This window comes from Cyprinodon variegatus, unplaced genomic scaffold, assembly GCF_000732505.1.
Source record: "Cyprinodon variegatus isolate N-32 unplaced genomic scaffold, C_variegatus-1.0 Scaffold507, whole genome shotgun sequence".
In the NCBI taxonomy this organism is placed as follows: Eukaryota; Metazoa; Chordata; class Actinopteri; order Cyprinodontiformes; family Cyprinodontidae; genus Cyprinodon; species Cyprinodon variegatus.
The window spans coordinates 481,658-507,127 of NW_015150960.1; the positions used below are offsets into that span (position 1 = coordinate 481,658).

Consider the following 25,470-nt stretch of genomic DNA (forward strand, 5'->3'; position numbering starts at 1 on the left):
TCTCTGAGCAACAGCCCCTCCCAATTTTGGAAAAACGAGGGGCCATCACAGTTTTTTGTAGGAAAGGGAATACTTGCACCATCCTGGAAGTACCTACTGTACCACTGCTGGTAAACAAGTGCCCACTTTCTCAGATCAGCAAGTGGTGATGTGAAGCAGACCGGGATCATTTATGCTCAAAGTTGAGAAGATGTAGCATCTACTGTAAGCTGCACAGTGGTATCCACTGTCTATTATTTTGGCTAATGTCGAAGTAGGTAAAATGCATTATCCAGCTGCAGTTGCCTCAGACTATGTTCAGAGTTCCTAATGTGCAGAAGTGGTGTGATACAGCATCCAAATACTACATACAAATATCTTTCTTCTGAGGTGAAAGAAAAATCTAATATTTTATGATAAGTGACTACTCCAAATTAATAGTGTTAAAGGAAATATTCCATCATATATGTGCGTATAGTTGACTCGGTGGCTCCAGGACTGCTTACAGACATCCCAAATGCTAATACTGAGAGTAAGGAGAGTGGAACTTGGATACAGCTGAGCATTGCAACAGGAAATTGACTCCAAGTAATGGTCTGAACTAGTTTTGGGAAGCTTCAAAATGCTATTGAATGAACTTCAAAAAGCACAAACCTCAGACCTATCAAAAGTAATGGACCATGCTTAAAGACCTGTAAAAAAAACAATTTAGATTAGCTCTGCCAAATCCACCAATAAGAGTGCTCAAATGTTCAGCCAGTATTGTGCCAAAAGTTTTTTATGTGCCAATGAAAAGCATATGTTTCTTGAGCAGTTTAGTAATAGATGTTAAAAAAATGCACTCAAAGGTATAGTTCACCCAAACTTTAAGATTTATATAAATGTATTACAAACCATTAAAGTATTGAGATTGATAGAAATCTTAGTTTTATCATTTTCATTTTAATATATTACAAAATTTTTTTTGAAACAATCTGCCTAACTGTTAACAAAAATACATTCAAAACCCAGAAACACTACAGGATACTACAATGATCATTTCTTGTTGCTGTCAGGGTCACAATGGGTACATAGCTGCTTCCTTAAAAGAAAAACAAAGTTCATAACTGGTACTTATGGGATGCATTACTGCTGTCTATTTGAGTACTTTACTAATACTTATAACTTTTTGGGGGATTATGTTTTGCTACAAATGAGATTTGTATGGGTTATTTTTCAATAAAGCTTACTAACCAGTTTCTGTGGGCAGATATAAAGTAGTTTATGTGTGCCTTACAAAAAAACAACAACTAGTTACCAGTTAGAATAAATTGTTAAAAGCCCAAAATGAATATTTTAAATAATCTGATTACTTTAAACTTGTACAGTAAAATCAGAATCATAGCAGCTGTAAGAAAATCTGTATTCTTTTTAGTTGAATCAGTTTTATTTACGTTTTAAAGAGAAAGTGTGAGAAGAATTTTTCAGACAAGTTTTCAATTGTAAATAGTTTAAAAAACGTAATATATTTGTTCCTTGTTAAATTCAGAAGAACGGAATTGATCAGCGTTTGGTTTACAAGGAGGCATGGTTCTAACTGGGCTGAATCTGCTTCTTTGTTGTTCTTCTCAACTCTAGGGAGGATGATAAGGGCCTGAACATTGGCATTCTGGATATCTTCGGCTTTGAGAACTTCAAGAAGAACTCATTTGAGCAGCTCTGCATCAACCTCGCCAATGAGCAGATCCAGTTTTACTTCAACCAGCACATCTTTGCTTGGGAGCAGGTAGAGTCACATCTAAACAACACACCCCATCAGTTAGATCAAATACTACCGCTGAGGATCCTTCCAACTAAAAGCACTCTGTCTGCAGTTTTCACAATCATTTCCATCTAAACCTCACTAACACGTCTTTTGTCTGTCTGAGCTTTAAGAGCTTTCACTAAAATCTGCTGCTCTCTATCTTTATGGCGGATTGAGCTTCACAATTCTCCCTTTGTGATGTCTCATGGGAGTGTTTGCCTTGAGGGGGGTCACAGAATGGTTTGCTAATGTTAAACGATTTGGACCTTCCCGCAGAGCGGGGCAATAAATCATCCCAAATGAGGGTCAATTAGGAGCTGGAGACACTTAATGTTGGACTTAAATTCACTCTTGGGGATTGTTGGAACAAGGCCCAGAAATACATTGTCCTCTGCCGACTGAATGTACACTGAGAGCATATGTGAAATGTTCAGTACTGAGATTAATAAGCATTTCCTAGGTGTCCAAAGTAATGCTACTGTATTTTACCATGAGTGTAGCTGAGATTTAGGCCACTTTGCCCCAATCAAATTTTGCTGAAAAGTTTGGATAAAACACCAGATTCATAATTCTGAAATGTTAGGCGAGGCAAGGCAAATTTTTTTGTATAGCACAATTCAGTACAAAGACAATGCAAAGTGCTTTACATGATTAAAATATAGGAAAATAATACAGAATCAAGTTTTATTTAGTTAGGTCGTATCTACAACTTTTCAATTAAAATGCCTAATTTTTCAAAATAATACGTTAGCAGAACATCTAGAGTCGATTTTATTGAAAAAAAGAAAAGATATATCATATAAATATAAATAACAGTTTTGTAGATCTTGACGGATCCAAAATATTAAAATATCTATTTCTGGTTATGATGCCTTTCATGTTGACATAAAATGAGTCCACAAAAATAGGAATAGTAGCGAAATTCACATGATAGAGCTGAGAAATGGTTTTTTACTGGTAGATTTAGTCAGAAAAAACAAAAAGTAAACAAAAGAAGGATGAACATGAACCAACCTTAGAGCGGTGCTGCTGACTTAAGGAAGTAAAAGGAATCTGAAGCTACGGGTTGAAGTTGCCACTTTCCTTATTGACGGGTTAATGTTTGCTAATCCTAAAGAAAGGTTTAGGATTACAGTAGCATTTTAGGCCCTGGCAACCGATCACTGGCATGGAAGAGTTAAGTTCAAGCGATCTCCTTTGAAATGAAATCTTTGAATAGTTTAACATAATTAAAGCCAGATGCAATTGTGTAATGTTTCGCCCTAATTATGGAACAAGGATTTTTACTAACAGAGCTTATAGTTACACACATGCTACATACAGGTTTTTACAAAATACATTCTTGCTGTTTTCGGTCCTCAAACAACATTGTTGTGTCCTTCAAGGAAATCCAGGGGTTGCTATAGATAAATGTGCTCAGGGGTTACTGTACTGCTTCCTGCAGGTTTATTATACAATTGCATTGCTACTGATAGTTGCACCTTACTGATGCATACTGCATATTTATGGAGTTCCTTGTCGTTTTTTAGGGTATTCCAGATATGCTTAGATGCTACTTATGAGCCACTTTTTTATATTGACAGGTTCTATATGAAAATCTGTTGCTATTTTTGAGGTGCTGGTTTTTAGAGGTTACTGATGTGATTTTCTGGCTACTCAGTGCATTTATAGGTCACTTTACTCATCTTAAGCATTATACAATTCTTTGGGGTTATTTTTTGGTGTTAGCTGGTTACTTATAGGATCCTATTGCTACTTACACCACAAGCAAATGAAATCTAAGTACATTTTTCTTAACATAACTGCATGTTTTCATGACTAGAGCAGGTATTGCGTCTCTTAATGTGCTGTGGCAGCTTTGTTTTGCCCCACCTCTGCTGCCTGCACTTCTCCAGCCACCCTGATTGCACACACCTGCCCTCAATCATCTCCTCCTGTGTAGTTAGGCAGTTTGTTCCCCTCTCTCCATGCCAGTTCATCTTTGTTTCTTCCAGCAAGCTTTCCAACCCTTTTTCCACCTTTCTAGCTCGTAGTGATCTTTGAACCTTTTGTGCTTAGACGTTGCCTCAGCCCTGTGCTTTTGGTTACCTCTGCCCTCTTGATTGATTCTCCGTGTTCCGACCTTTCGACTGTCATTAAACAACCTTTTTTTTTTTGGAAACTGTGAGTTGTCGTTTGAGTCCTTCCTGCTCAGTCTAGCACAATGAAGCACCCACAGGTCTCTTAAAGGGAACTAAATGAGTACTTAACTGCAGCTTACAGTTTCCTAATGAGATTGTACTGTAGCTCACAAGCTCCTTGTGAGTTACTATAAAGATATTTTCTCACCGCCTAGTCTTAAGGGATACTTTACTTAAACTTATAAGGTCCTTACAAGTAACTGCTCCCTGTAGAGTCCTGGAAGGTACTAACTGATGCTAAAGTTGCTTTTAGGTTACTTTTCTGAGGCTTGTTTGCTATCCAAAGTTTGCTTACAGGGTATTTTTTATTACTTACAATTTCTTATGATTACCTCTACTACAACTACATTCATATTTACAGGGTAATTTCATGCATGTATTTATCATGCTTTTTAAAGGGTACTAACTCCAAACCAATGAGGAACTTTCCACAGTCTTACCATTTCGATCACTCCTAAGCATTTTTCTGTTACTTTTTAAAGCACGGACACATTACTTTACATCTATATGTTCAGACTGGGAAAAATATACTTTTTCCAATAACAACTGGGGCAGGATATTTATGAGGCCTACAGCACTTCCTTACAGGGTAATTACAGGTTATTAGGCTATACTTGACATACGTGAAATGAGCTTAAATTAAAAAAAGAGAGATAAACTAAAACCTAAAAAAACTGAAATAGTGAGGTGATTTAAGTTTACACAATAAACAAAGTTAAAAAAGAAGAAGTCCTAAATTAAATGATTTCCCCTCCTGATCAGGATGAGTACCTGAATGAAGAGGTTGATGCTCGGATGATTGAGTATGAAGACAACCGGCCTCTCCTGGACCTGTTCCTGCAGAAGCCGATGGGGCTGCTGTCCCTGCTGGATGAGGAGAGCCGCTTCCCACAGGCCACCGACCAAACACTCGTAGGTGAGTCCATCAGGAGGAGTGTGGCCTTGCTCCTGTCTAGTGTAGATTCAAATACTTTACATGCAATTATTTTTTTATTTGTTTAAAAAAATATATTTATTTACAGTCTTAATTTATTAAAGTGTTACATTTATGGAGGTTCTATAAACAAAATAATTCATATTCTGAAAAAAAAATTACTTTTTTGTAAGTTACACCCAAATAAAGAGCAAAAATTGTAGAACATGGTATAGTTATGTAATTGGTTGAATGTTTTACTTTTTTGTATTTTAGAGAAATTTGAAGATAATCTGAAAACAAAAAGCTTCTGGAGACCTAAAAGGGTTGATCTTGGCTTTGGTATTCATCACTATGCGGGGAAGGTAAGTCTTCCTTTGTTACCTTAAAAATGCCTTTTGTAAAGTTTTGTTTTTTGTAGTTGATACCTTCCTGTCTTAAAAAATATTTTTTTTCTACCTTGTGAACTTTAAGGTCATTTACAACGCATCTGGCTTCTTGGCCAAGAACAGAGAGACGCTCCCAGCTGACATTATCCTTCTCCTGAGGTCATCGGAAAACGAGTTGATCCGCAAACTGGTCACTCATCCTCTCACCATAACGGGTAAAACTAACAGCAGCATTATGGAAACTAGATAAAAACTACCTAACAACTATTGGTTGTAAGATAAAAGATTTATCTGGGAACTCTGCAGGAAGTTTAAGAATCCAGTAATAGTTTCTTTGTCGTCATAATAACAGCCTTAGAGCGTCTCTAACACGAAGAAACATTTCATGAGACTGAAAGATGCATCGCAACAATTGTTCTTTAGGGATATAACATAAATCAAACTTTTTTAATACTATATAATACAATTTGTTTTCCAAAATGGTAAAAAGTCTGTTTAAATTGTAGCTCAGTAGCAGTGATGAAGTCAGAGATATAGAAAATTACACAATCATTTACATTTATTTGAGGGTTGTTGTTTGTCCTTAAGAATGAGTGCTGACTCATAGACCACCCTGCTTATTGTTCATGCTTTACTACAATAATTCCCACTGGTTTAAGATTGTTTTTCTTTATTTCTGATAAGTATGATAAAAGAAAATCCATCTATCCATTTATTTGCTCCGTCTTTCTTCAGCTGACAAAATGTCAAAGCTTTGCACTGTGCTTTAAAGCAAGGCAGAAATGAGAATGAGTCGTCTCTGTTTTTACATGGAAGGGATATTACCCATAATTCTCTTTATAAAACAGTCACTTACGAAGTAAAGAAATATATAACCACCATGTTATTTTTTTTTTTTTAAGAAGCAGCTCCGTGGACTGTTTACCATCTGTGACGCAATGTGAAGGCAAATGGCTCTGGCCTCAAAACTTGCAGCTTGGTCGCCTGCAGTATCTTTTTATAGGAAGCAAGTATATTGAGTTAGAACATTTAGGGTTTTTGAAACATTTTTTTTCTTTAATTGTGGCCTATAAAGCCACTTAACCGAAATCCTGCAGTAAATGAAAATCAAGAATTGACAGGTCATGGCATAAGACTTGATTATCTCTTTCATGACATATTTCTTTGCAGTCACAAGTAAGAGTGTAAAGATTGAAATTCCTCCTAAATGTTTTTATTTTGCATTCAGAATAATAAAACTTAAAGACAGGACTGTACTTAATTTTTCTGCAGCTGTTCTTGAGACCTTATTTGAGACGTGGGACATGGGCAGGCAGGGAGCAGCAAAAATAGTCGCTCTTCTACTACCGGAGAATATCAATCTAGATGATGAAACCCACTTAAATCATTAAGACAAACTCACAGGTATTAGGCCAACTATTGAATTATTAAGTGGCTTGAGTCAAATGTTTACACATAAAAATAGGTTGTTATAATTTCAAACTGGTTCTCCTAAGCTTGGCAGCATGGGTTGCTTTTGGTGTGGCTGACAAAAACAAAAACACAACAAATTTCTGATTATCCTAATTAAAAATTTTCTAAAATGTCTTATAAAAGTTTACTTTCAGTGAATAGGTGCTGTAAAAAGTAAATATGTGCATTTAAACTAAACCCTCTCTGAGGACGGTATTGAGGGTAATTTCTCTAGGGAAACTGTAATTTAATGCACTCCTCCTTTATCCACTGTTTATTTTGCAGGTAACCTTGCCCACACTAAGGGTAAAGGCACAAACACAATGCGAGGCCCGCGGACACCTACACGGACCATCACCTTGGCCAAGGTACAACATTATCTGAAATGTTTTTGCTGCATCATCTCTTTGAACTTTTTACTAAAACATACATTTTTTAGGTTTATTTTATCTTTATTCCTCTATGACAATCAATAAATGATCTAAACTAATGGTTGATACTGATGGGTTTGTGCAGAAGTATCTGTTTCTTCTCCTGTCGCTTCATGCTTGGTTTATTAATTTCCTTCTCCTTTTTCTTCCATCTTTTTCTCTGTCTTTGCTCTTCCTTCATTCAAGATGGGGATGCTTACATTATACAGCTCTTTTTCTATTAGTGAGGTAATCAACATAACTTTTTATGGATATCCTTCTTTGCAGGAATCTTTCCTCCTTTTAGAGATCTCCAAAACTAACCAACACATCCAGATTTCCCTTTTAGGTCTATTAGCGCTTCCTTAGAACCGATACACTTGAGCATAGTCATACCTGCTGCTCCTGTAATTGTTGCTTTGAAGCGTCATTTCCTTCTTCCTGATATGACATTTTTTTTAGCTAATATCTGGTGTCTGGATCTCTCTTTGAGATAGATTTGCATTAAAAGCACCATGCCTCAGGCTAACAACTACACTGCATTAAGATTAAGTATTCATACCCTCTACAGCCACCAATTTAAATCAAAGTAATTGGATTTCAGTTGATGTAGAAACACAATGTCATGCCTGATTCTGAGGGGGAAGAACAGAAAATGTTTCTTTCCTCAATTTTCAAAAGTCTGGCATGAACTCCCCTTATTAGTAAATGCAATTCATTTTTGCATTTTTTTTAACTGAGAATAAATTAATTGCCTTTGTGAAGACCAAGCAACATAGAAAACAAGGTTGGGAAGAAAGCAGTGAAAGAATTTAAAGCTTGTTAAACTATAAAAGAATATCCCAATTTTTGACAGTCATAACTGGATAATGGAAAGAGTGTGTGACAACTTACCATGTCCTGGCCATTGAGCCGAGAAGCCAGCATATTGATATTGTTATCGCCCTATCAAAAGAGTGGACACTACAATGTATCAGAAGGCATCTAGGGTCACAGCGAACATGTGATGGGAAAGAGGGTGTTCCAATAACAGGATATTTTGGACAATGTTTAGAAGAACTAAAACTTTAAAACCACCATCAAAAAAGACTAATTTTGAAACAGTAGGAGGTTGATGATAGCTTTTAGGCAGATGGATGGAGTCAGATACAAGATATTTCAGGAAGAAAACCTTTTAGAGGCTGCAAAAGAGCTGGGACTAGAATGGAGGTTTCCCTTTTGGCAGGAAATCCCCCTAAAGACAGTTAGTATAAAGGAATAGTAAAGAGTGGAGGTCTTCAACAGGGGGTTCGCGACCTTTAGGGGGTCCATGGAGGTACTGCATGGGGGTTGCGAAAGTTTTGGTTTATTAGGCTTTTTTATATATACAGTATATATTCCCCCCTCCAATTTTTTCCACTAATTGAAATGTCTTTAAATACACATTAACATGAATTCAACACACTGTAGGAAACAGATAAATGGAGGCAGAAGATGTATTTCAGTCATCAATTCACACATTCATTTACACACAGGAGCTCTTTCAAGCTTGGCGCTGTTTCATTCACAACACCTGTCCCATCAATGAGGAATCAGAATCAGAAATACTTTAATAATCTCAGGGAGAAATTACTTTCATTACATGACTCCATCTGTAATAGAGTGACTATTGGACCAGTTTGATATAACACAATTTCATTCAATATATATAATTAGGGGGTCCCTGCTCCATCTCGCCATCAGTTTGGGGCCTGGAAAACGTGGAAGACCCCTGGTATTGAGGGTCCAGTCAACGTCCAGATGTGTATTTAGATCAGTTCACAAAAAAGAGGTTCACAAAACACCAAAGACTGAGCTATAAGCTTATTTTCATCATGATTTGACCGCTTAATGGTATGGAGAGACAAAAGGGACAAAAGATATGTTATAAAATAATTAGACATGAATATCCTGATAAAAGGATACTCTTATGGTAATACAGAGGTAAAAAATGTGTCATATTGCATTTAATGCTCAGAATTAAATGCAATTTACCGTTTAATTTAAAAAAAATGTTTTACTGCTTTTTTGGTCTTATATGTAACATTTTATATCTTATTATTGTCACGGTTATGACTTTTGGAGAATTTTGTTTAGTTTGTACACTCTCTGTACAGGTTCTTGATTCTTTTTGGCCTTTTTTTGGGGGGGGGTCACAGGCTGAAACATTTGGGAACTGATTATCTAAATAAGGATTTGTGACAGCAATTGACATTCAAAGTTCACAGACACAGTTCATGTATTCTACATCAGCTTTAGCTGCATTACAAAAACAAAATAGTTGAACCTTTTTATTTAGACGTGCAAAGCAACAGAACACTGGTTAAACACGGTGTTGAGTTAGACTAAAGTTAATTTACATTCCACAATTTTCAGATGTCTGTTCATAAAAAGCATTTGAAAATAATGCATCATTTGTTTCCATGTCACGTAATTGAGCTACTCTATGCTGCTCTTTAAAAAATGTATAAATTTAATATCTAAAATTTTTGGTTGCAGTATGATACTGTAACACCACAGGATTGTGTACTTGGTCCCCTAATGTAAACTGTGTGAGCCTATAAATATATCAGTAGCCAAAGTAACACCACAATCCTCAAGTTTGCTGATGATGCCACCATGGTTGGGCACATCTTGAGCAACAGTTTTCAGGTATTGTCTGCTTTGCCGCCACTTCGTCTGGACAAGATCCTCTATTTGACAAAGAATTTTGTGAGATACACCCAAACTCTGCCTCGTGTGAATAAGGCCTGTATTTGACACCTGTGGACATGGATTCAGACCTCCATTGGTGCTCTTTCATCCATCAGGCTCAACATCATCTCCAATTTTGATGGTTTCCATAAGGCTCAACCCGAGCCTACTGCTGAACGTCTTCTACTGCTGCTCTATTTAAAGTTTGCGGATTTACAGAACATCTGTACAAAGACAACATAGTTTCTCCTCCCTCCCTGAAGGACCTCTATAGAACATTCTGTCTCAAGGGAGCACTCAGTATTATGGGGGGCTCAACTCACCCAGAACAACCTTGTGTTTGAACTAGTGCACAGGGATCACAAACTTGCTCTCAGTAACAGGTTTTAAAACACAACAGTCACTCTAATCTTTATCCAGATTTTTTGGAGCAAACCACATGCAATACACAGGGCTATTTTAATGATTTTGACCTATTTATTCTCTGTATTTCATTCTGCAAAGTTTTTTGTTACATCATTTCTCCATGCACTGGTGAGTGGACCAGTGCACGATTGCGCCAGAGCAAAATTTATCTTAGCTGAAATTGAAATCTGGAAAATTTGAGGGAGTGCGAATACATTTGCAATCCATCGTAGTTTTGGTAAACAAGCTTCAAAGTTCAAAAAATCTACTTTACAATATTTAAAATGTCAATTTTTCAGTCTAAGCATTCAATAACCATTTCTGTTGTTTAGCATCTTCCAAATAAAACCCCTCCAGGCAACTTAATTATGGTATTTACTTGTGTGATTTGCTTTAGATTGCATTCGTACACGGCTGCACTGTCTGCTAAATGTAAGCCTCAAGGCGATTTGCTAACCTCAAAGCAATTGACACAAGCTAGATGCACTGCGTTTGACGAGGTCTTGAATTCATTTCCATTCATTTGCATATCTTAGAGCCTGAAAAGCTCATCAAAAGCTCGCCTCTTAAGAGGCAACAATGAACAGTTTAAAAAGCACAAACTGTATCAGGCTGATGGTTTGCTCAGTAATGATTACCCATTTCTGCTAGCATCTAGATGTAGATTTATTATCACATCCTTCCCGTTAGTTGTCAAAAATCTCTAGCTATTCACTGTGTGCTTTTGTTAATTGTAATGGTTTTGTGATTTTTTTGTTTTGTTTGAGTTTGGAATACATGTATAATGGTATCCACTTTATTAGTATTAGATGTAAACCAGTTGTGTTCAGTTAGTGGGTGCTCTTCATTTTAGCACTTGTCCATTTGTATCTCTTTTGCAGCCTTCTTGGATATTAAAGCACACTCCAGAAAAACATTGCTTGCTCGATGTGCCTCTTCAAGACACAGTGCAAGTTCTAAAGGTGATTGGTGATTTTCCAAAGAGACAAAAGATACAGTTGATGCCATCAACATGTCAGGGATCCTTATCCTACCAAATAATCCAGTGACTACTCGATCATTTGAGAGGCCTTTAGATTTTTATAAAAACTGTCACACTTTTTGTTTTTTGTATTCATTTTTGTTAGATGTTTTTTATTTATTCATATATTCAACATGTCCTGTTTGCCAATATGGCACTTGGAATTGAAGTCAATTTTGTATGAGACTTGATCAGAAGTGGCTTTGAGGGAAAAAAAAGCCCAGATTGTTGAAGAGTTCATGCTTGCTTATAAGCAGGATGATCTTTTCTTCATATTCCTTCCTTGCTTAGTCTTTGTCTCATCTGTAGCTTATTCTGTTTGCTGTTAAAGTCTACATGTCTCCATGTGTGGTGGAAGAACAGAGAAGTATTCTTTTTTCGCATTCCTAAAAACAACTGCTTGAGATGCAGCTGCAAACAAGCACAGTGCTGTAAATGTTCTAACCCCCCTCAAACTGAGGGTGGAATTTTCTAAAATTCTTATAATCTAAACTACTTGAGATTATGATTAATTCATTTTAAGTTATTTCACTCATCAGTGGGAGCAATGTAAGTGGAGAACAGTGGTTGCAAAGAATGCAGAAGCAGTAAAATGCCATATAGAGAACAACAGATTGAAAAAGCTTTGTGACTGCATCTTTACCACTTGCAAATTGTCTTGGATGGGGAAAAAGGTACACTGTTACCGACATCTATCCAGAGCCAAGTCAAATCAAAGGAAGCACAGGTGTCAAACTGAGGAACCTGATGAAAGGGGAGGTTATGCAGCTTTTTTTGCTCAGTGTGCTAAAGGTTTTCTCCTGGAAAACACAGCAGGAAATCTTCTACAACATACAATTTGCTAATTTTTTCGCCGCATTTGTTTTTCAGAAATCAGAGCCTTCTGATGCCACCTACCACCCAAGGGAAACAACCAACATGAAGACACAAACTGTGGCCTCGTACTTCAGAGTAAGAAATTACTCCAGCTTTAAGCTGTTGTTTGTTTTCAGTGAAGTAATCAAAATTTCGCCATCAATATTTTCCACTGCAGTCAAACCATCTACAGTGTACCTTTAATCATAAAGTTTTTTTTTTATTTAGATCAGAACTATAGATGCAGTTTATATGAAGTTAAAACAAATTAATTTTACAAATCAATTTATTGCAGCCTCAGATGATTTGTGCTAGAGCATCCATTCTGCCGTGCAAATGAATGCATGATAGTGGTTTGAAATTAACCCTTTGTTTGTGTTTGACTGAACGTTCTTTTAAAAATACCACCACTTAAAAAAGCCCCAAATAAAGCAAAATAGAGGTGAAAAAAAAAAAAAAAAAAAGCTCAGCTTAAATAGTTCTATATAGAACCAAATAAGCCGGATGGACTTAAGAGGTATAGTGTCTGTTATATTTAGTGTACCATCTGGTAGAAATATATGGAAACACTTATTATATTTCTAACTTTTGGTTGTAAAATTTTGTTCTTTGGCAAGATCCCTGATGTGACATTTAAACTCTGAATAAGTTCTTTAAAATATGGTAACTTTGGCATTTTTAGTTTGTATTTTATGTTTTAAGTTGAACCAACCTGCTTAATGTAGATAAAAGTGATATGTTCCTAACTCTTTCTGAGATTCTTTCGCTTTCTTGATTTTTCTCATTAAACTCTGTCATGTTGTCACAGTACTCTCTGATGGACCTCCTATCCAAGATGGTGGCGGGGCAGCCTCACTTTGCCCGCTGCATCAAACCGAACAACGATCGCCAGGCAAACAAGTTCGACCGGGAGAAGGTTCTGGTCCAGCTGCGATACACTGGCGTCCTGGAAACTGCCAAAATCAGACGACAGGGCTACTCTCACCGCATCTTGTTTGCTAATTTCATTAAGAGGTCAGACTACCACTAAAGAACCGTAGAAGCTCAGCTGAATATTTACACTTTTTATACTCACAAATAAACAAATGCATTGAATCCTGCAGGTACTACATCTTGGCCTTTCATGCTCACGAGGAGCCGGCTGCGACTCCAGAGACGTGCGCTGCAATACTGGAGAAGGCCAAACTGGAAAATTGGGCAATGGGGAAAACTAAGGTGCACAAAAATAAGCTCTGAAGAGATTATATATTTAGGATATAAACTAACATGCATCACATCTAAAACCAAAACAGCTGATCAGTAATAATTATCAGTGATTGGGATAGATTCTCTTTGACTGATGTTTTAGATTTATAGAAATTAAATATATTATAATCATATTTTATTTAAATGTATCAACTAGATTTTCTTGAAACAGAAAGAATATAGTTTGGCGGAACAGACCTTCATTTAGCATTTGACTGGCAATTTGCAAAGTTAATGCGGATGGTTGGAGGAGCCAAAAACTGTACACAAGTAAGAGTAGCACTACTTCAAATTCTTTTTTTTTTACTCAAGTAAAAGTAAAAAGTATCCTTATCCAAGGAATTACTTAAGTAAAAGTAAAGAAAGTATTTGTTGAAAAGGCTACTTAATTATTGAATAATATTGGGTGATAGCAGCATAATATTGGCTCATAATGTTTAGAATTATGTAGAGAAACAGATTTTATGTGCAAGGTACAAAATAGTAAAAAATACGCAGAGGAAACACTTTTCTAAATCCATATATTTTCAATATAAAACTAACACAAACTAACAATAAATCTGTACAGGAAGAAATGTATATATACATTGACAGGATAAAACATTGCTGTTTATTTTATAACAATCTGATCTACAAATTGCTCAAAGTTGGAGTAGTGATACTTCACAAGAAGTAACACTATTCCTATTTGTTTTCATAATTTTAGTTAATGTAAAATTTAATGTTACTAGTTACTACCCACCCCTAGAATGAACTAATTAAATGGACGTTTTTTGAAAATATAGGGCTATTATCAACAATTTCAGTGGAAAAAAACTGCAATCTGGATGATCCCAACTTAAAAATCAAAGCAGAATCCCTGCTCAAATGTTAATAATAATAAAGCTTAACCGTTCGTCTTTTCTCCAACTGTTGAACCATGTCTAAGTAATTTTTGTTGGGCTTCAAAGGTGTTCTTGAAATACTACCACGTCGAACATCTGAATCTGATGGTGCAGCAGGCAACACAAAGGATCATCCTTCTTCAGGCTTCTGTCCGAGGCTGGCTGGGAGCCAAACGCTACCAGAGGCTGCTCAAAGAGCGAGAACATAGTGCTCTAGTGCTCCAGTCAGGTCCGTTAAGTCTTCACTAAGGTCCTGTACTCAAAACATGGTCCACTTTTATAATTTACACTGATCCATGCTTTCATCTGCAGCTTACAGAGGTCAAAAAGTCCGGAAGAAGGTAGCGGACGATAAAAGCAAAGCAAAGTTTGAAGCCTTTATAATCCAATTTCAGGCTGGTAAGTAACTCATGGAGGCAAAAAATATGGTTTTTGTTCATGTAAATTTGATTTGTCTAAACCAGTCAATTGCTTGCTTCAGTTTGCAAGGGATTTCTTGCAAGAAAGTCATACAAGGAGTTGGTAGATGAGAAGAACAAGGCAGCAACCAAGATCCAGGCTCGCTACAGGGGGCACAAGGAGCGGAAAAGCTTCCAACGAAAACGGTAGAAGAAGAAATTTAAATTACATTATTCCCTCGCAAAGATTCATACCTGCTCATCTTCTTTTTGTTTCATTTCATTAAAACCAAAATCTTATCATTTTTGGGAATTATGTGATGGATCAACATAAAGATTTGCTGAAAATCTTGTGAAGCAGATTTTTTACATCAGTGAATATCTCAAATGAGGCATGCTATTGAGCTCAGTCTCCTCTACAAAAATGCTAAATTAAATAAAAAAATTACAAAAATGTTAAATTAAATAAAAAAATTACAAAAATGTTAACTTAAATAAAAAAATTACAAATATAAACATTTAAGCTAACATATAAGTAAGTAGTCCATCAGTGTTCAATCTAATAGTATAAATCCAGTTGCCATCCTGTAAAGATTTAAGATGTTTATTAACAAACTAAGGGAACAAACGGCATCATGAAGACCAAGTAACGGAGCAGACTGGTCAGAATATAGGATATGGAGAAGTTTAAACCATGGTTATTAAAAAATATCCCCAGATTTGGATATTTTACACAGCTCTGTTTAACCAACTATCTAAACATGGAAAGAAAACGGTGCAACCTCAAACCTACAGTACATGGTCATTATAATGGGATTGATGAGAGTAGAAGCCAAGAGGTCAGTAGTAGATCTGGAGAAGTAGCAAAGATCCAAAGCTGAGGCAGGAAAATCTTTTTTACCACACAGCCATTAGACGACCACTCACTCTAAGAATCTGTAATTTTCCTAAATAAATCTAGAATGTTACATTGGTGAAGAAAGACACACAATGTCACCTATGCAACCGGCCGCAATTCACATTGGGAACAACTTCAACATGTGATCGATAACACCATAAACACATCCCCACATTAGCAATGGTGAAGTCAGCTTTATGTTGTGGCACAGAAAAGCTGCTCAAAGCTCAAACTCAGAGAAGGCAAAATACAAATCTATACCACAGTATCTATATTCTTAGATGTGAAGAAAAACGTCCTCTTCATATGTATATAACAGGTCAAAATGGTTTTCTGAGACAAAATAACCACAGTTTTTGGTCTGTAATCCAAAATATGGACAGACTGAATTGTTGAATAAGCCTTTTCAAGATGTTGTAACATAAACAAATGAAATCTTGTTCATGCTTTCTGACAAAGACATGATTTTGTTTGCAGGGAAGCCAAAGAGAAGGAGCGAGCAGAGGAGGCTCTTAAAGAAGAGCAGGGACAGGTGCCAGATCTCACAAAAGAAACTGCTGATGAAACAGGCTCTAATAAGGACAACAATGAGGAGGAAGAAGCAAAAGCAGCAGTGGTTCTTCAGAGTAACTACCGAGGCTACAAAGAGAGAAAAAAGTTCAAAGAGAGGAAAAAGACGCTGGCTGGCAACGAGTTGGAGATACCAAATGAGGCTGTGGATCTGCAACTGGAACCTGAGGCAACCACTGCCAAAGGCAAAGAGGAGAACACAGCTAATAATCAGGGGGAGAGCAATGAAGAAGAGGATGAGAGCACCTATGAGGCTGAGGAAAACGATGATAGTGATAACACTCAGGTACCAGAAGATGAGGAGAACACAGAAGTTATAGATGAAGCTGTAATTCAGGACGCAGACACTGGAAATGTAGATGGACAGGAAAAGGCTCCAGGAGAGGAAGCTGTCAATCTAGAGGAGGAAACCAAAGCAGCCACTGTTATCCAAAGTAATTTTAGAGGCCATAAAGAGAGGAAGAGATTACAGCAAGAAGGGAAGGTCCCAGCTAAGAAACAGATAGGAAGCAGCCAGAAAGAGGAGCAGGCAGAACCAACGGAGGCTCTACTTGGAGCAGATGTTTCTTCCACTGATGCCAAGCTTGATGACCCAGAGGAGACTAAGGCAGCTGTAGTGATTCAAAGTAACTTCCGTGGTCATAAGGAGAGAAAACGACTCGAGGAGGAAGGAAAAATTCCCAAGAAAAACAAGAGGGAATCAAAAAAGGAGGAGAATGGTGCAAAGATAGAGGAATCCCTTCCTGACAACCAAGAGGGCATTTTACCTGCAAGTCCAGAGGGACCAGATGAGGAAAAAGCAGCAACGGTCCTACAGAGTAATTTCAGAGGTCATCGGGACCGTAAGAAGCTGAAAGCTGAAAAAGAAGCGCAGCAGAAAGTCAGCGAAGGAAGTGCCAGTCCTGACAATACGGCGCAGAATACCAAAGAAAGGGATGAAGCACTGGATGTTACAGATGTGGTTATTGAACGCAAAGAGGAGGGAGACCTTGAAAAAGAAAGACAGGAGGAAGAGCACGCTGCTGTGAAGATCCAGAGCAACTTCAGAGGGTACAAGGACAGGAAGAACCTTAAGGCCAACAAGGAGGCAGCCAGGAGTGAAGCCGAGCAGCTAGAGAGCTTCTCCAAAGAGGTACAGTGCCAGTTAGGAACATGATGAAATTTGATTGAAAATCTTTTACCAAGTTGCCTATTAACCAAACACTTTTTGTACCTGTCAATACATTGCTTGCACAATTGTGCTTGAATATTTCACCATCGCTTATAACTGGTAGAGTTAGTTGTAGTTGGCTGGTTTCCTACACAGATCCAGTTTGTAGGAGTCATGAACATGTTCTTAACCTGTAGATATAGACAGAGTAGAGTATGGCTTTGGTAAGTCATGGCCTTGCTTTTTTTGCTGATAATGTGTTTATTTTGGCATTTCTGTGCCGCCTTCAACTTCCCCTTGAGCATCTTGCAGACTCAGTTCTAAAAAATGCTATACCTCTTAAATGCATAGAGGTAAATTGATGCTAGTGGGGAATACATCTCTATTTTAAGCAGAAGAGTTTGTTTATCTTGGGATCATGTTCTGAAGTGATGGAAGGTCAGAGTTTAGGATGGAAAGATTGATCTGGTCTTTATCTGCTGCTCTAAATTGTCATTGTGAGGACAAAGCTTAGTCAAACAGCAAGCAGGCTATTTCACTGAATTTAAATGTTTTGCTATTGCATAAAGTCTCATAAATGAATGAACACAAGACTATAGATAGATACAAGAGTTTAAAATGTTTAAATATTTTCTTTTTAATCTTACTCAACAACTCAGTTGTTTTTTTTCTGAAGATCATAATATGTTTTCTTTAAAGTATTAATGTTTTCCATGTGGCAAGCTGCAGGTGGTCAGTTTGGACCAAAGATTTCTATCTTAGTCGCTGCCCTGTCAGTCCATGAGGAACTGAGCATACTTCAAAATTTTCTTCCAGCGTGATGGTTTGGCCCTTGTTCCACAAACTGGTCTCTTGGCTGCCCCCTCTCAGTCCATGAAGACGTAAAGCTGGCTTTAATGTAGACAGCAGCTGGGTTTCCATTAACCATCAAACTGTGCAAATTGTAATTAAACAAATTAAAATAAATTTGCTAAATGTAAACGCTGCAATTTTGAAAAAACTTAAGTTTTTTTTAATGAAAAGTTAATATGCTTTGATGAGCTGACTTTTCAGTTGCATCAAAAATATATTTAGCAGAAACCATTTCTTCATGTCACTGCAACTGGACCTTACTGCCTTGTGTAAAGATGAAATATTCTGCATTGAAAGAATATCAACATAGTTTTCCAAACATCTGTAATTGAAACGGAACTAGAGACACTGGTTTTCTTCCAGTTTTCCAGTTAATAATAGGCTTGGGGTTTTTTAGTCCCTAAATGAATGTGACACTTAAGGTCAATGATAAGTGTATTTAAAATTCTCATCACAACTACAAAAATACTAATAACATATTTTCTTTCAACAGCTCAGTTTGCTTACAGGATGAAACTTTGCTCCTTTTCTAGTCATGTCTTTTCTAATCTCTTCAACAGATTGAAAAGACTTCCCAGGACTTTTCAACCCTGCAGCAAAAGCTGAGCGAGATCATCCAGGTGCATCAATCAAATTCTGAAAACAATGTATTGTTTCTTAGAGGAAAAGCAATCAATGGCTACACCCCGCAGATCCAGTCAGGTAAGATAAGTGAGATTGGCTTAGAAAGAAACAGATTGTTGAGTAATAAACATCATTCATATTGCCAGCAGACAATGACCCAGGTTAATGTCAAGTTATGGCTTTGTTGTTAAAAGTTTTATTATTTCTGATAATAAATATTTTCACTTCAGAGGTAAATAATTTAGATTTTTACACTCTACGCATTTTTAGCCAACACTACATAGATATAACTCAAGGTGGTAACGACTTTAGATCAAATAACCATAAGAAACCCCAAAAGACACTAACAGTAAATGTCTAAAATCTGAGACAGGAAGAGACGCTCATCCAATCAGCCTTTGGATCTTTTTCCAGCTATATTTGCTCTATTTCTCTTGAGCTATTCAGAAATGTAATAGCAACCTTTCTCAATCCAATAATGACTTTATGAAGGCCCTGCTTCCTTTTCCATTCCCACCGTCATGCAACTTCATTAGATCAGGAAAGCCGAGAAAGTCAAGTGCCAAAACAGGAAGCACCTTGCTACTGGATGAGTCATCTGAAGTGAAATTAGATTTGCACAGCTGATAACTGTAATTGGTTTCACTGAGGTGAGTGAGAGAAGCAGAAAATGGTACGTTTGTTGTTAAAAAAAACATAGCTGGCACCACAAATGAGACATTTTAAATAGGTTTGGGTGTCTGCTGAAAATAATGGAATAATATTGCTATCTTTATCAATTTGTTTGATGTTTGTATGATTTAAATCTTGCTTACAATGTCTTATCAAGGTTTCTGCACTTCAGAAATATTACAATCTATCAACTACTTTGAATTAAGTATTACAAATGTAACTTGCTATTCAGCTGTTACTAATTCCTTTGGAAGCTCGGAGCTATAGTTCTACAGTAGTTCTGTGTGGACAGAGTAGGCTTGAACTAGAAGACCTGATTTGTCTGGGAGGTTCATACACTGACTACAGATCTGTTATGTATTGAGGTTATGATCCATTCAGTGATTTATAGACTAACAGAAGGATTTTAAACTCTATTATCTGACCTACAGGCAGTCAGTGTTATGGCGCTGTAACACGATGACGATTTAGCCAGCTTATGCCGATGTCCCAGAATCTTCTAAAAGGCTGAACTTTCTTTGCACTTTTTTCAATTTTCAGCATATACATAGAGCGCAGCAATGCGCCCGTAGGCCTCCGACTCACCCTAAAAGCACAAGAAGATTTCTTTAAACTTCACAGTGGTGGTCTTAACCTAGCTTCTGTTGTTACCCACTGCCAAAAAAAAAAGATGTCCGGACAAAACGATTTTTGCCCTTTACAGACATTCCTCCAACACAGCACATTGCTTGATGTTAAACACAATCAGTTATCTCTGTAAGTTCTAGGGGCCAGCATAGGAAATTAAACATGTCTCCATCTTTAAGAATATTTTTCCCAAACACAGAGCTAATCTGTCCACATGAATTGCGGTGACACAATAAGCTCAGCCAGAATCATTAGCGCCACATGCAATGAAAGCAGAGGAATGTCTGCCCCACTATTCTTCATAGAAAAGGTCAACAAAAGTTAATCATGTTTTTGGAGCCAACAATTATGGCAGAAATTAATATGACGATGTTTAAACTTAGCATTACTCGACTGTTTGAAAGAGAATGACCTTTAGGTTGGAGTTGTTTAATAACATTTGACACTTTTCATCTTCTTTACCTGGGTGCTTCTGCATATGATGGATTATTTCTCTGCCAGTTTGCACATTAATAATAAACAGCAAGCAAAGGTCAGTCTAATATGTTTATAATTGCAATAACATAGATGAGTGATACTGTCTAGGAGAGCGATGAGGGAAATTATGACAAATTAAAGCTCAGGTAGAATGCGTGCATCTTGACAGGCACAACATGGATGATAAGGAATTTATGGGAAGCTTTTTTTAAACAGCTGTTTCACACATAATTATGTAAAAAAAAAAAAAAAAACACCAGAAAAAAAATACTTAATGAATGTGGGGAAAATACATCTCAAATGTAATTTCCTGGTTAAAAAAATCCAATTGTCTCTAAGATCACTGTCAAGATGTAATTGTCTCAAACATTGCAGAAATCTTCATTAAGGCATGTCCTCCAATACTTTTATGTTTTGCATATAATAAACAGAATATTTCATGCTGTAATTTTGCTGTGTTTTTCTTGACATGTTAAAAAAGAAAGAAAGGTTCAACAAACGATAGAATATCATTAAAAACGTAATTTATTTAGATAAGTTGAAGACTAAATCAATTTTTCATTTATTTATTACACTGTCCTATATTTCAGTTGCATGTGTTTCTCTCAGTTTTGATGGTTATAGTTAAGAATAGAATTCAACTTTATTGTCATCACACTGTCACAAGTACAAAGCAATGAAAAAAACCCTGTGCATTTAACCCATCCCCTTGGGGAGCAGTTGGCTGTCATTGTGAGGCTCCACAATGACAGCAGTGTGGGGTTAAGGGTCTTGCTCAGGGATCCAGAGTAGCAGTCCGTGGGAGTGGGGCTTGAGCTCAGAACCTATGTGATCCAAGTACAATGCCCTAACCACTAGGCCACCACACTCCATATTTGTTTCAGAACTTCGCTACTCTAAAATGTGTTATACCAAGCCTTACCTGAAGCAGACTGGTGCATTTACTTTTTTACATTTCATTGGGAAAACATTGGCCCAGAGTCTATGGGGAGAGAAAACAGACACAATATAAAGTTTATTAAGGTTCCTCAAGGGCTGAAATAATTCATTGTATTCATTACTCAAGATTAACTGATGACTGAAATAATCGTCAACTCATTTTGTAACTGAATCATTATCTAGAGTAGTGGAACACTGACTATAAAACATATCATCCGCTGAAATAATGACCTACCCTGAACCGTATTTAAGACAAAACTGTACAGATATAAAGATTTATAAATATAGAACATATACACATTTGCCATTAAAGATAAACTTGCTTCTTTATTCTTATTTTCATATGATGATTCAGGGATCCATGTCCTCTGCTGGTTTTGGTTGACTGTGTTTTATCAAGCGTAAAGTCATACTAGCAGCTGGGGAAATTTAAAGTACTTCTTCAAACTGATCTTGGTACAGGTTCACACTGCCAAAGAAACCAAATGCTGGTTCAATGACCATGGTGACGCTGTCTTTGATTAAAGTACAAAAACGCCTGACTTTAACTGTAAAGAGAATCTATTCAGTATCCTCAAGATAAGTATGAGAGGTGACAGATCCAACAAAGTTGGCAAACTGAAACATGCTATTAAAGCAACCTTGGTTTCAATTACATTTTTAGAATTATTAGCAATAATCTAGAATGATCAAAATTGGCATAATTATACGCTTGTTACCCTTTCTCTCTGTGTGTAATGAGTTGATATAATACCAGAGTTTCACTTTTTGAACTGAATTACTGAAAAAAATGACTTTAAGATATTGTCTATTAAAGAGATTCCCCTGGTTGTATTTTCTTTAACTGTATGATGTAAGCCAGCTTTCTAACAGAAAAAAATATCTTTGGATATTTGGTATCTACTCGCTGAATTATTGTTTTTGTGGTATTGGATTTTCAAATGTTTCTTAATTCTTATGTATATCTAGAATTGATTTATTTTGAATGTCTTTGTGGGGAAAAAAGCAGCTGCATTAATCTATATGAAAATAAGCTAAATATTGAGCTGCAAACATTTTAATCATAACTAATAATAGTTTGATTAGCCTAAGCTTACAGACACTAACTGCCCCTCACACAGAGAGAGAGGGTCTCTCCTTTTTCCTTTACCAGAGGATGTAGAAATGTGTTTGCCTCTGTTTTTTTTATATATATACGGTATATTTCAGCGAGCTAAAGCTCCGAACTGCAGAACTGCCACCTGATGTTTTTAAATGCCTTTGTTACTTTTTCAGCTGATAAGAGATTTTCAAGAACCCCCCGCAGAACGCAACAACCAAAGACCCTGAACACACCGGAGGACTCCACTTATTACACGCTCATTCATGTGAGTAGCAGAAAAGATGGTGATTGATTCAGGATACCTTTGTCAACAAACTTTTCAAAGCGGTAATTGCTTTCCCAGTTGTTGCCTTTTACAGAGCACCATTGATTGGTTTGTTTTTTGATTGTGCTGGTGGGGCTTTAACTGCTAATGTTTTTGAATATATATATATATATATATATATATATATATATATATATATATATATATATATATATATATATATATATATGTGTGTGTGACATGGTTTTCATCCTAGAAATTAAAGTATTTTGTTTTTTGCTGTCCTATATTTTCATATTGTAATTGTTTCATTATCTGTGGTATGACAAATTATTAAGTAACCTTAAACCTTAAAACAAACAAAATTCCTAAATCTGCATTGTGCTTTTGATGTTAGGTCTTCTATAAAACTAGTTTGTAGAACTTTAAAGTTAAAAGGAGATCCTATTAAGGTATTTATATTGAGTATAAAAAAAACAGAGGTTCAGTTCTTGATTGAATTAAACAAAAGTGCTTTTATGGATGATAACGCCATTAATTTTATGTTTTGATTACATTTACATGTATATACTGTAGCAAAATCTTTGGTTTATATCATTTCGAAGCCCAGTTATCAATTTCTGGAGGATTTCTTAGTATTGTTCTATTATCAGGAGGGGCCTGGATGTTTTAGTGTATTTTTCTCAAGAGAAAATTATATTTGCAAGATAAAACACTGAAAAAGGCTCAGGGTACTTTGCAAAACACAGTCCAGTTTGTATCCAGTTATACAGAATCAATCCTAATTAAATATAGTTCTTTTAAAATCTTTCCAGGAAAATCTTTTCATATTGTCAATTATATTAAACTAGAAAACAACAAAGAGATAATCTTTTGAATATTTATTGATAGTTGGTGAAACTATTTAAAGCTGATGAAACACAACACAATTTTTTCCCCCGGATTTCAAGCCAGCTGTTGAAAAAAAACTTTAAATGTCAAACTCTCCCATCTCATCTCTCATTCCATCTGCTCCCATAATACATCAAATTAAATGTTCCACTGGCCTAAAAGAACATCTGCAAGAAATATTTTTTTTCTATTTGTAATGTTCATTTTCTGTAAATAAGAACTAATCTTTAAACTTCCCAAAATAAGAACAGCTTTTTTAATAGTTTTAACCTCCTAAATGAGCCAACAACTGTAATATGTGCTTCTTTGTATTTTAAAAGCTTATTTTCATTCATAAAAATTGTCATTTAATTGTGTTTGTGTACTACTGTGTAATGTCTGCCAAAGAAGATATTCTGGCACCAGTTGAGACACATTTTAAAGTACTTCCATTGTAAATGTTTGTAATTTCTTACTTTTAATTTAATTTGATAGTAGGCTAATTGTAAATTTATTATATTTTAATATTATTTCAGTTTTTATATTAAAACTTGATTTTCTCTCTTCTCCGATACAGAGATCTGTCCAGGATGATAAACGCAAGCCAAGAAAAGAGGAGTAAGCATATTACTCTTGTTTCAACTCGCTTTTTTTAAGATATTATATCACTTTTATACCTTGGCCTGAAGGAAGGCCAAATGCCTGACATGTTGAATGTTTCCAGACTTAAACTTAGTTATGGTCTTAACAAACTCATCCTCTCTTTAAATTACTCTCTCAAGTTATCTAGATAATTTATCAGACCTGCAATATGGGTGTTATAGTTCTTTTTTCTAAGAAGTAAGTTGATGAACCTCTTGGAAAGTGTGTGTCCATGTGTTTATTCATGCATATGTATGTTCTGCACAAGCCGCAAGGTGAGTTTACCACCCAGAGCGAGGGGGTGAAGATGGACAGATAGGGATGGCTGAGCAAGTAAGAGGCCAGGGTGCTTTATCACAACAGCTTGAGGAAGACACACATACCAACCACACACCCACACACGATGCAACGATGCACTAAACATCAAGGGGAATAATTTGTTAGCAGATAAATAAAGCCAGGAATGGACAGGAGCAGTTTACATGCATCATTAAGGATGAGAAGGTCAGGAGAAACGACGGCAGCGCCGGATGGAGGTGACGGCAAAGGAGGATAGACGATAGAAAAACACTGGTGATAAGAAGTGAATTGTACTGTGCATAAATGATAGTAAATTTCAGGGAAGGTCTCAAAGAAGGAAAAGCATGAAAGAAGGCTTTACTGCAAGCATCTGCAATTTACTGCAACAGCTGCTTTTCAGTCTGTCTCTGAAGTATACGTCATGATGGGATGCAGCCTCCTGGAACATCTTGGAAACTTTCCGTTATTCCATAACACTGGTGTTACACCCAGAAACCAGTTGGAAATGTAATATATTCTTACTACAATTTCTGCAAGTAAAGAATGAGTTTTTGTTATACAAGTCAGGACAGCTTTTTGTAAAAGTCATGGAACCCATTTATACTGTAGTACTTTTTGTCATGAAAAAGGACAGAACGAGGTAGAATCCAGCCGGTGGGCTACCAAGGAGATGCGGCAGGCACCACCCAGAGTGTCCCAGAAGCTGCAGCCCTGGAGAACAAGCAGGAGTCTGAGGCAGGTCAGGGAAGCAGATCAGAACAGGAAGGCTTAGAGGTCCAGGAGTCCGGAGTCCGGAGCCCAGTCAGGGATGCCAATGGGAACAGGAACAGCCTGGTTTGGGGGGTTCCAGGAGTTT

General features: G+C 36.6%; 1 protein-coding gene across 1 annotated transcript in view; it reads left to right on the top strand.

Annotated features, from left to right (window-relative positions):
- The window catches only part of myo3a (myosin IIIA), a 79,098-nt gene that overhangs the window by 48,658 nt on the left and 4,970 nt on the right, over positions 1-25,470 (top strand). The window contains exons 20-34 of the mRNA XM_015390646.1: positions 1,597-1,744; positions 4,705-4,858; positions 5,132-5,220; positions 5,330-5,459; positions 6,982-7,064; positions 12,115-12,195; positions 12,908-13,113; positions 13,203-13,314; positions 14,295-14,457; positions 14,541-14,627; positions 14,710-14,833; positions 16,002-17,226; positions 18,657-18,798; positions 22,711-22,802; positions 24,250-24,290. Coding sequence (XP_015246132.1) covers positions 1,597-1,744; positions 4,705-4,858; positions 5,132-5,220; positions 5,330-5,459; positions 6,982-7,064; positions 12,115-12,195; positions 12,908-13,113; positions 13,203-13,314; positions 14,295-14,457; positions 14,541-14,627; positions 14,710-14,833; positions 16,002-17,226; positions 18,657-18,798; positions 22,711-22,802; positions 24,250-24,290 — 2,877 coding nt within the window. The remainder of the gene's footprint in view (positions 1-1,596; positions 1,745-4,704; positions 4,859-5,131; positions 5,221-5,329; positions 5,460-6,981; positions 7,065-12,114; positions 12,196-12,907; positions 13,114-13,202; positions 13,315-14,294; positions 14,458-14,540; positions 14,628-14,709; positions 14,834-16,001; positions 17,227-18,656; positions 18,799-22,710; positions 22,803-24,249; positions 24,291-25,470) is intronic.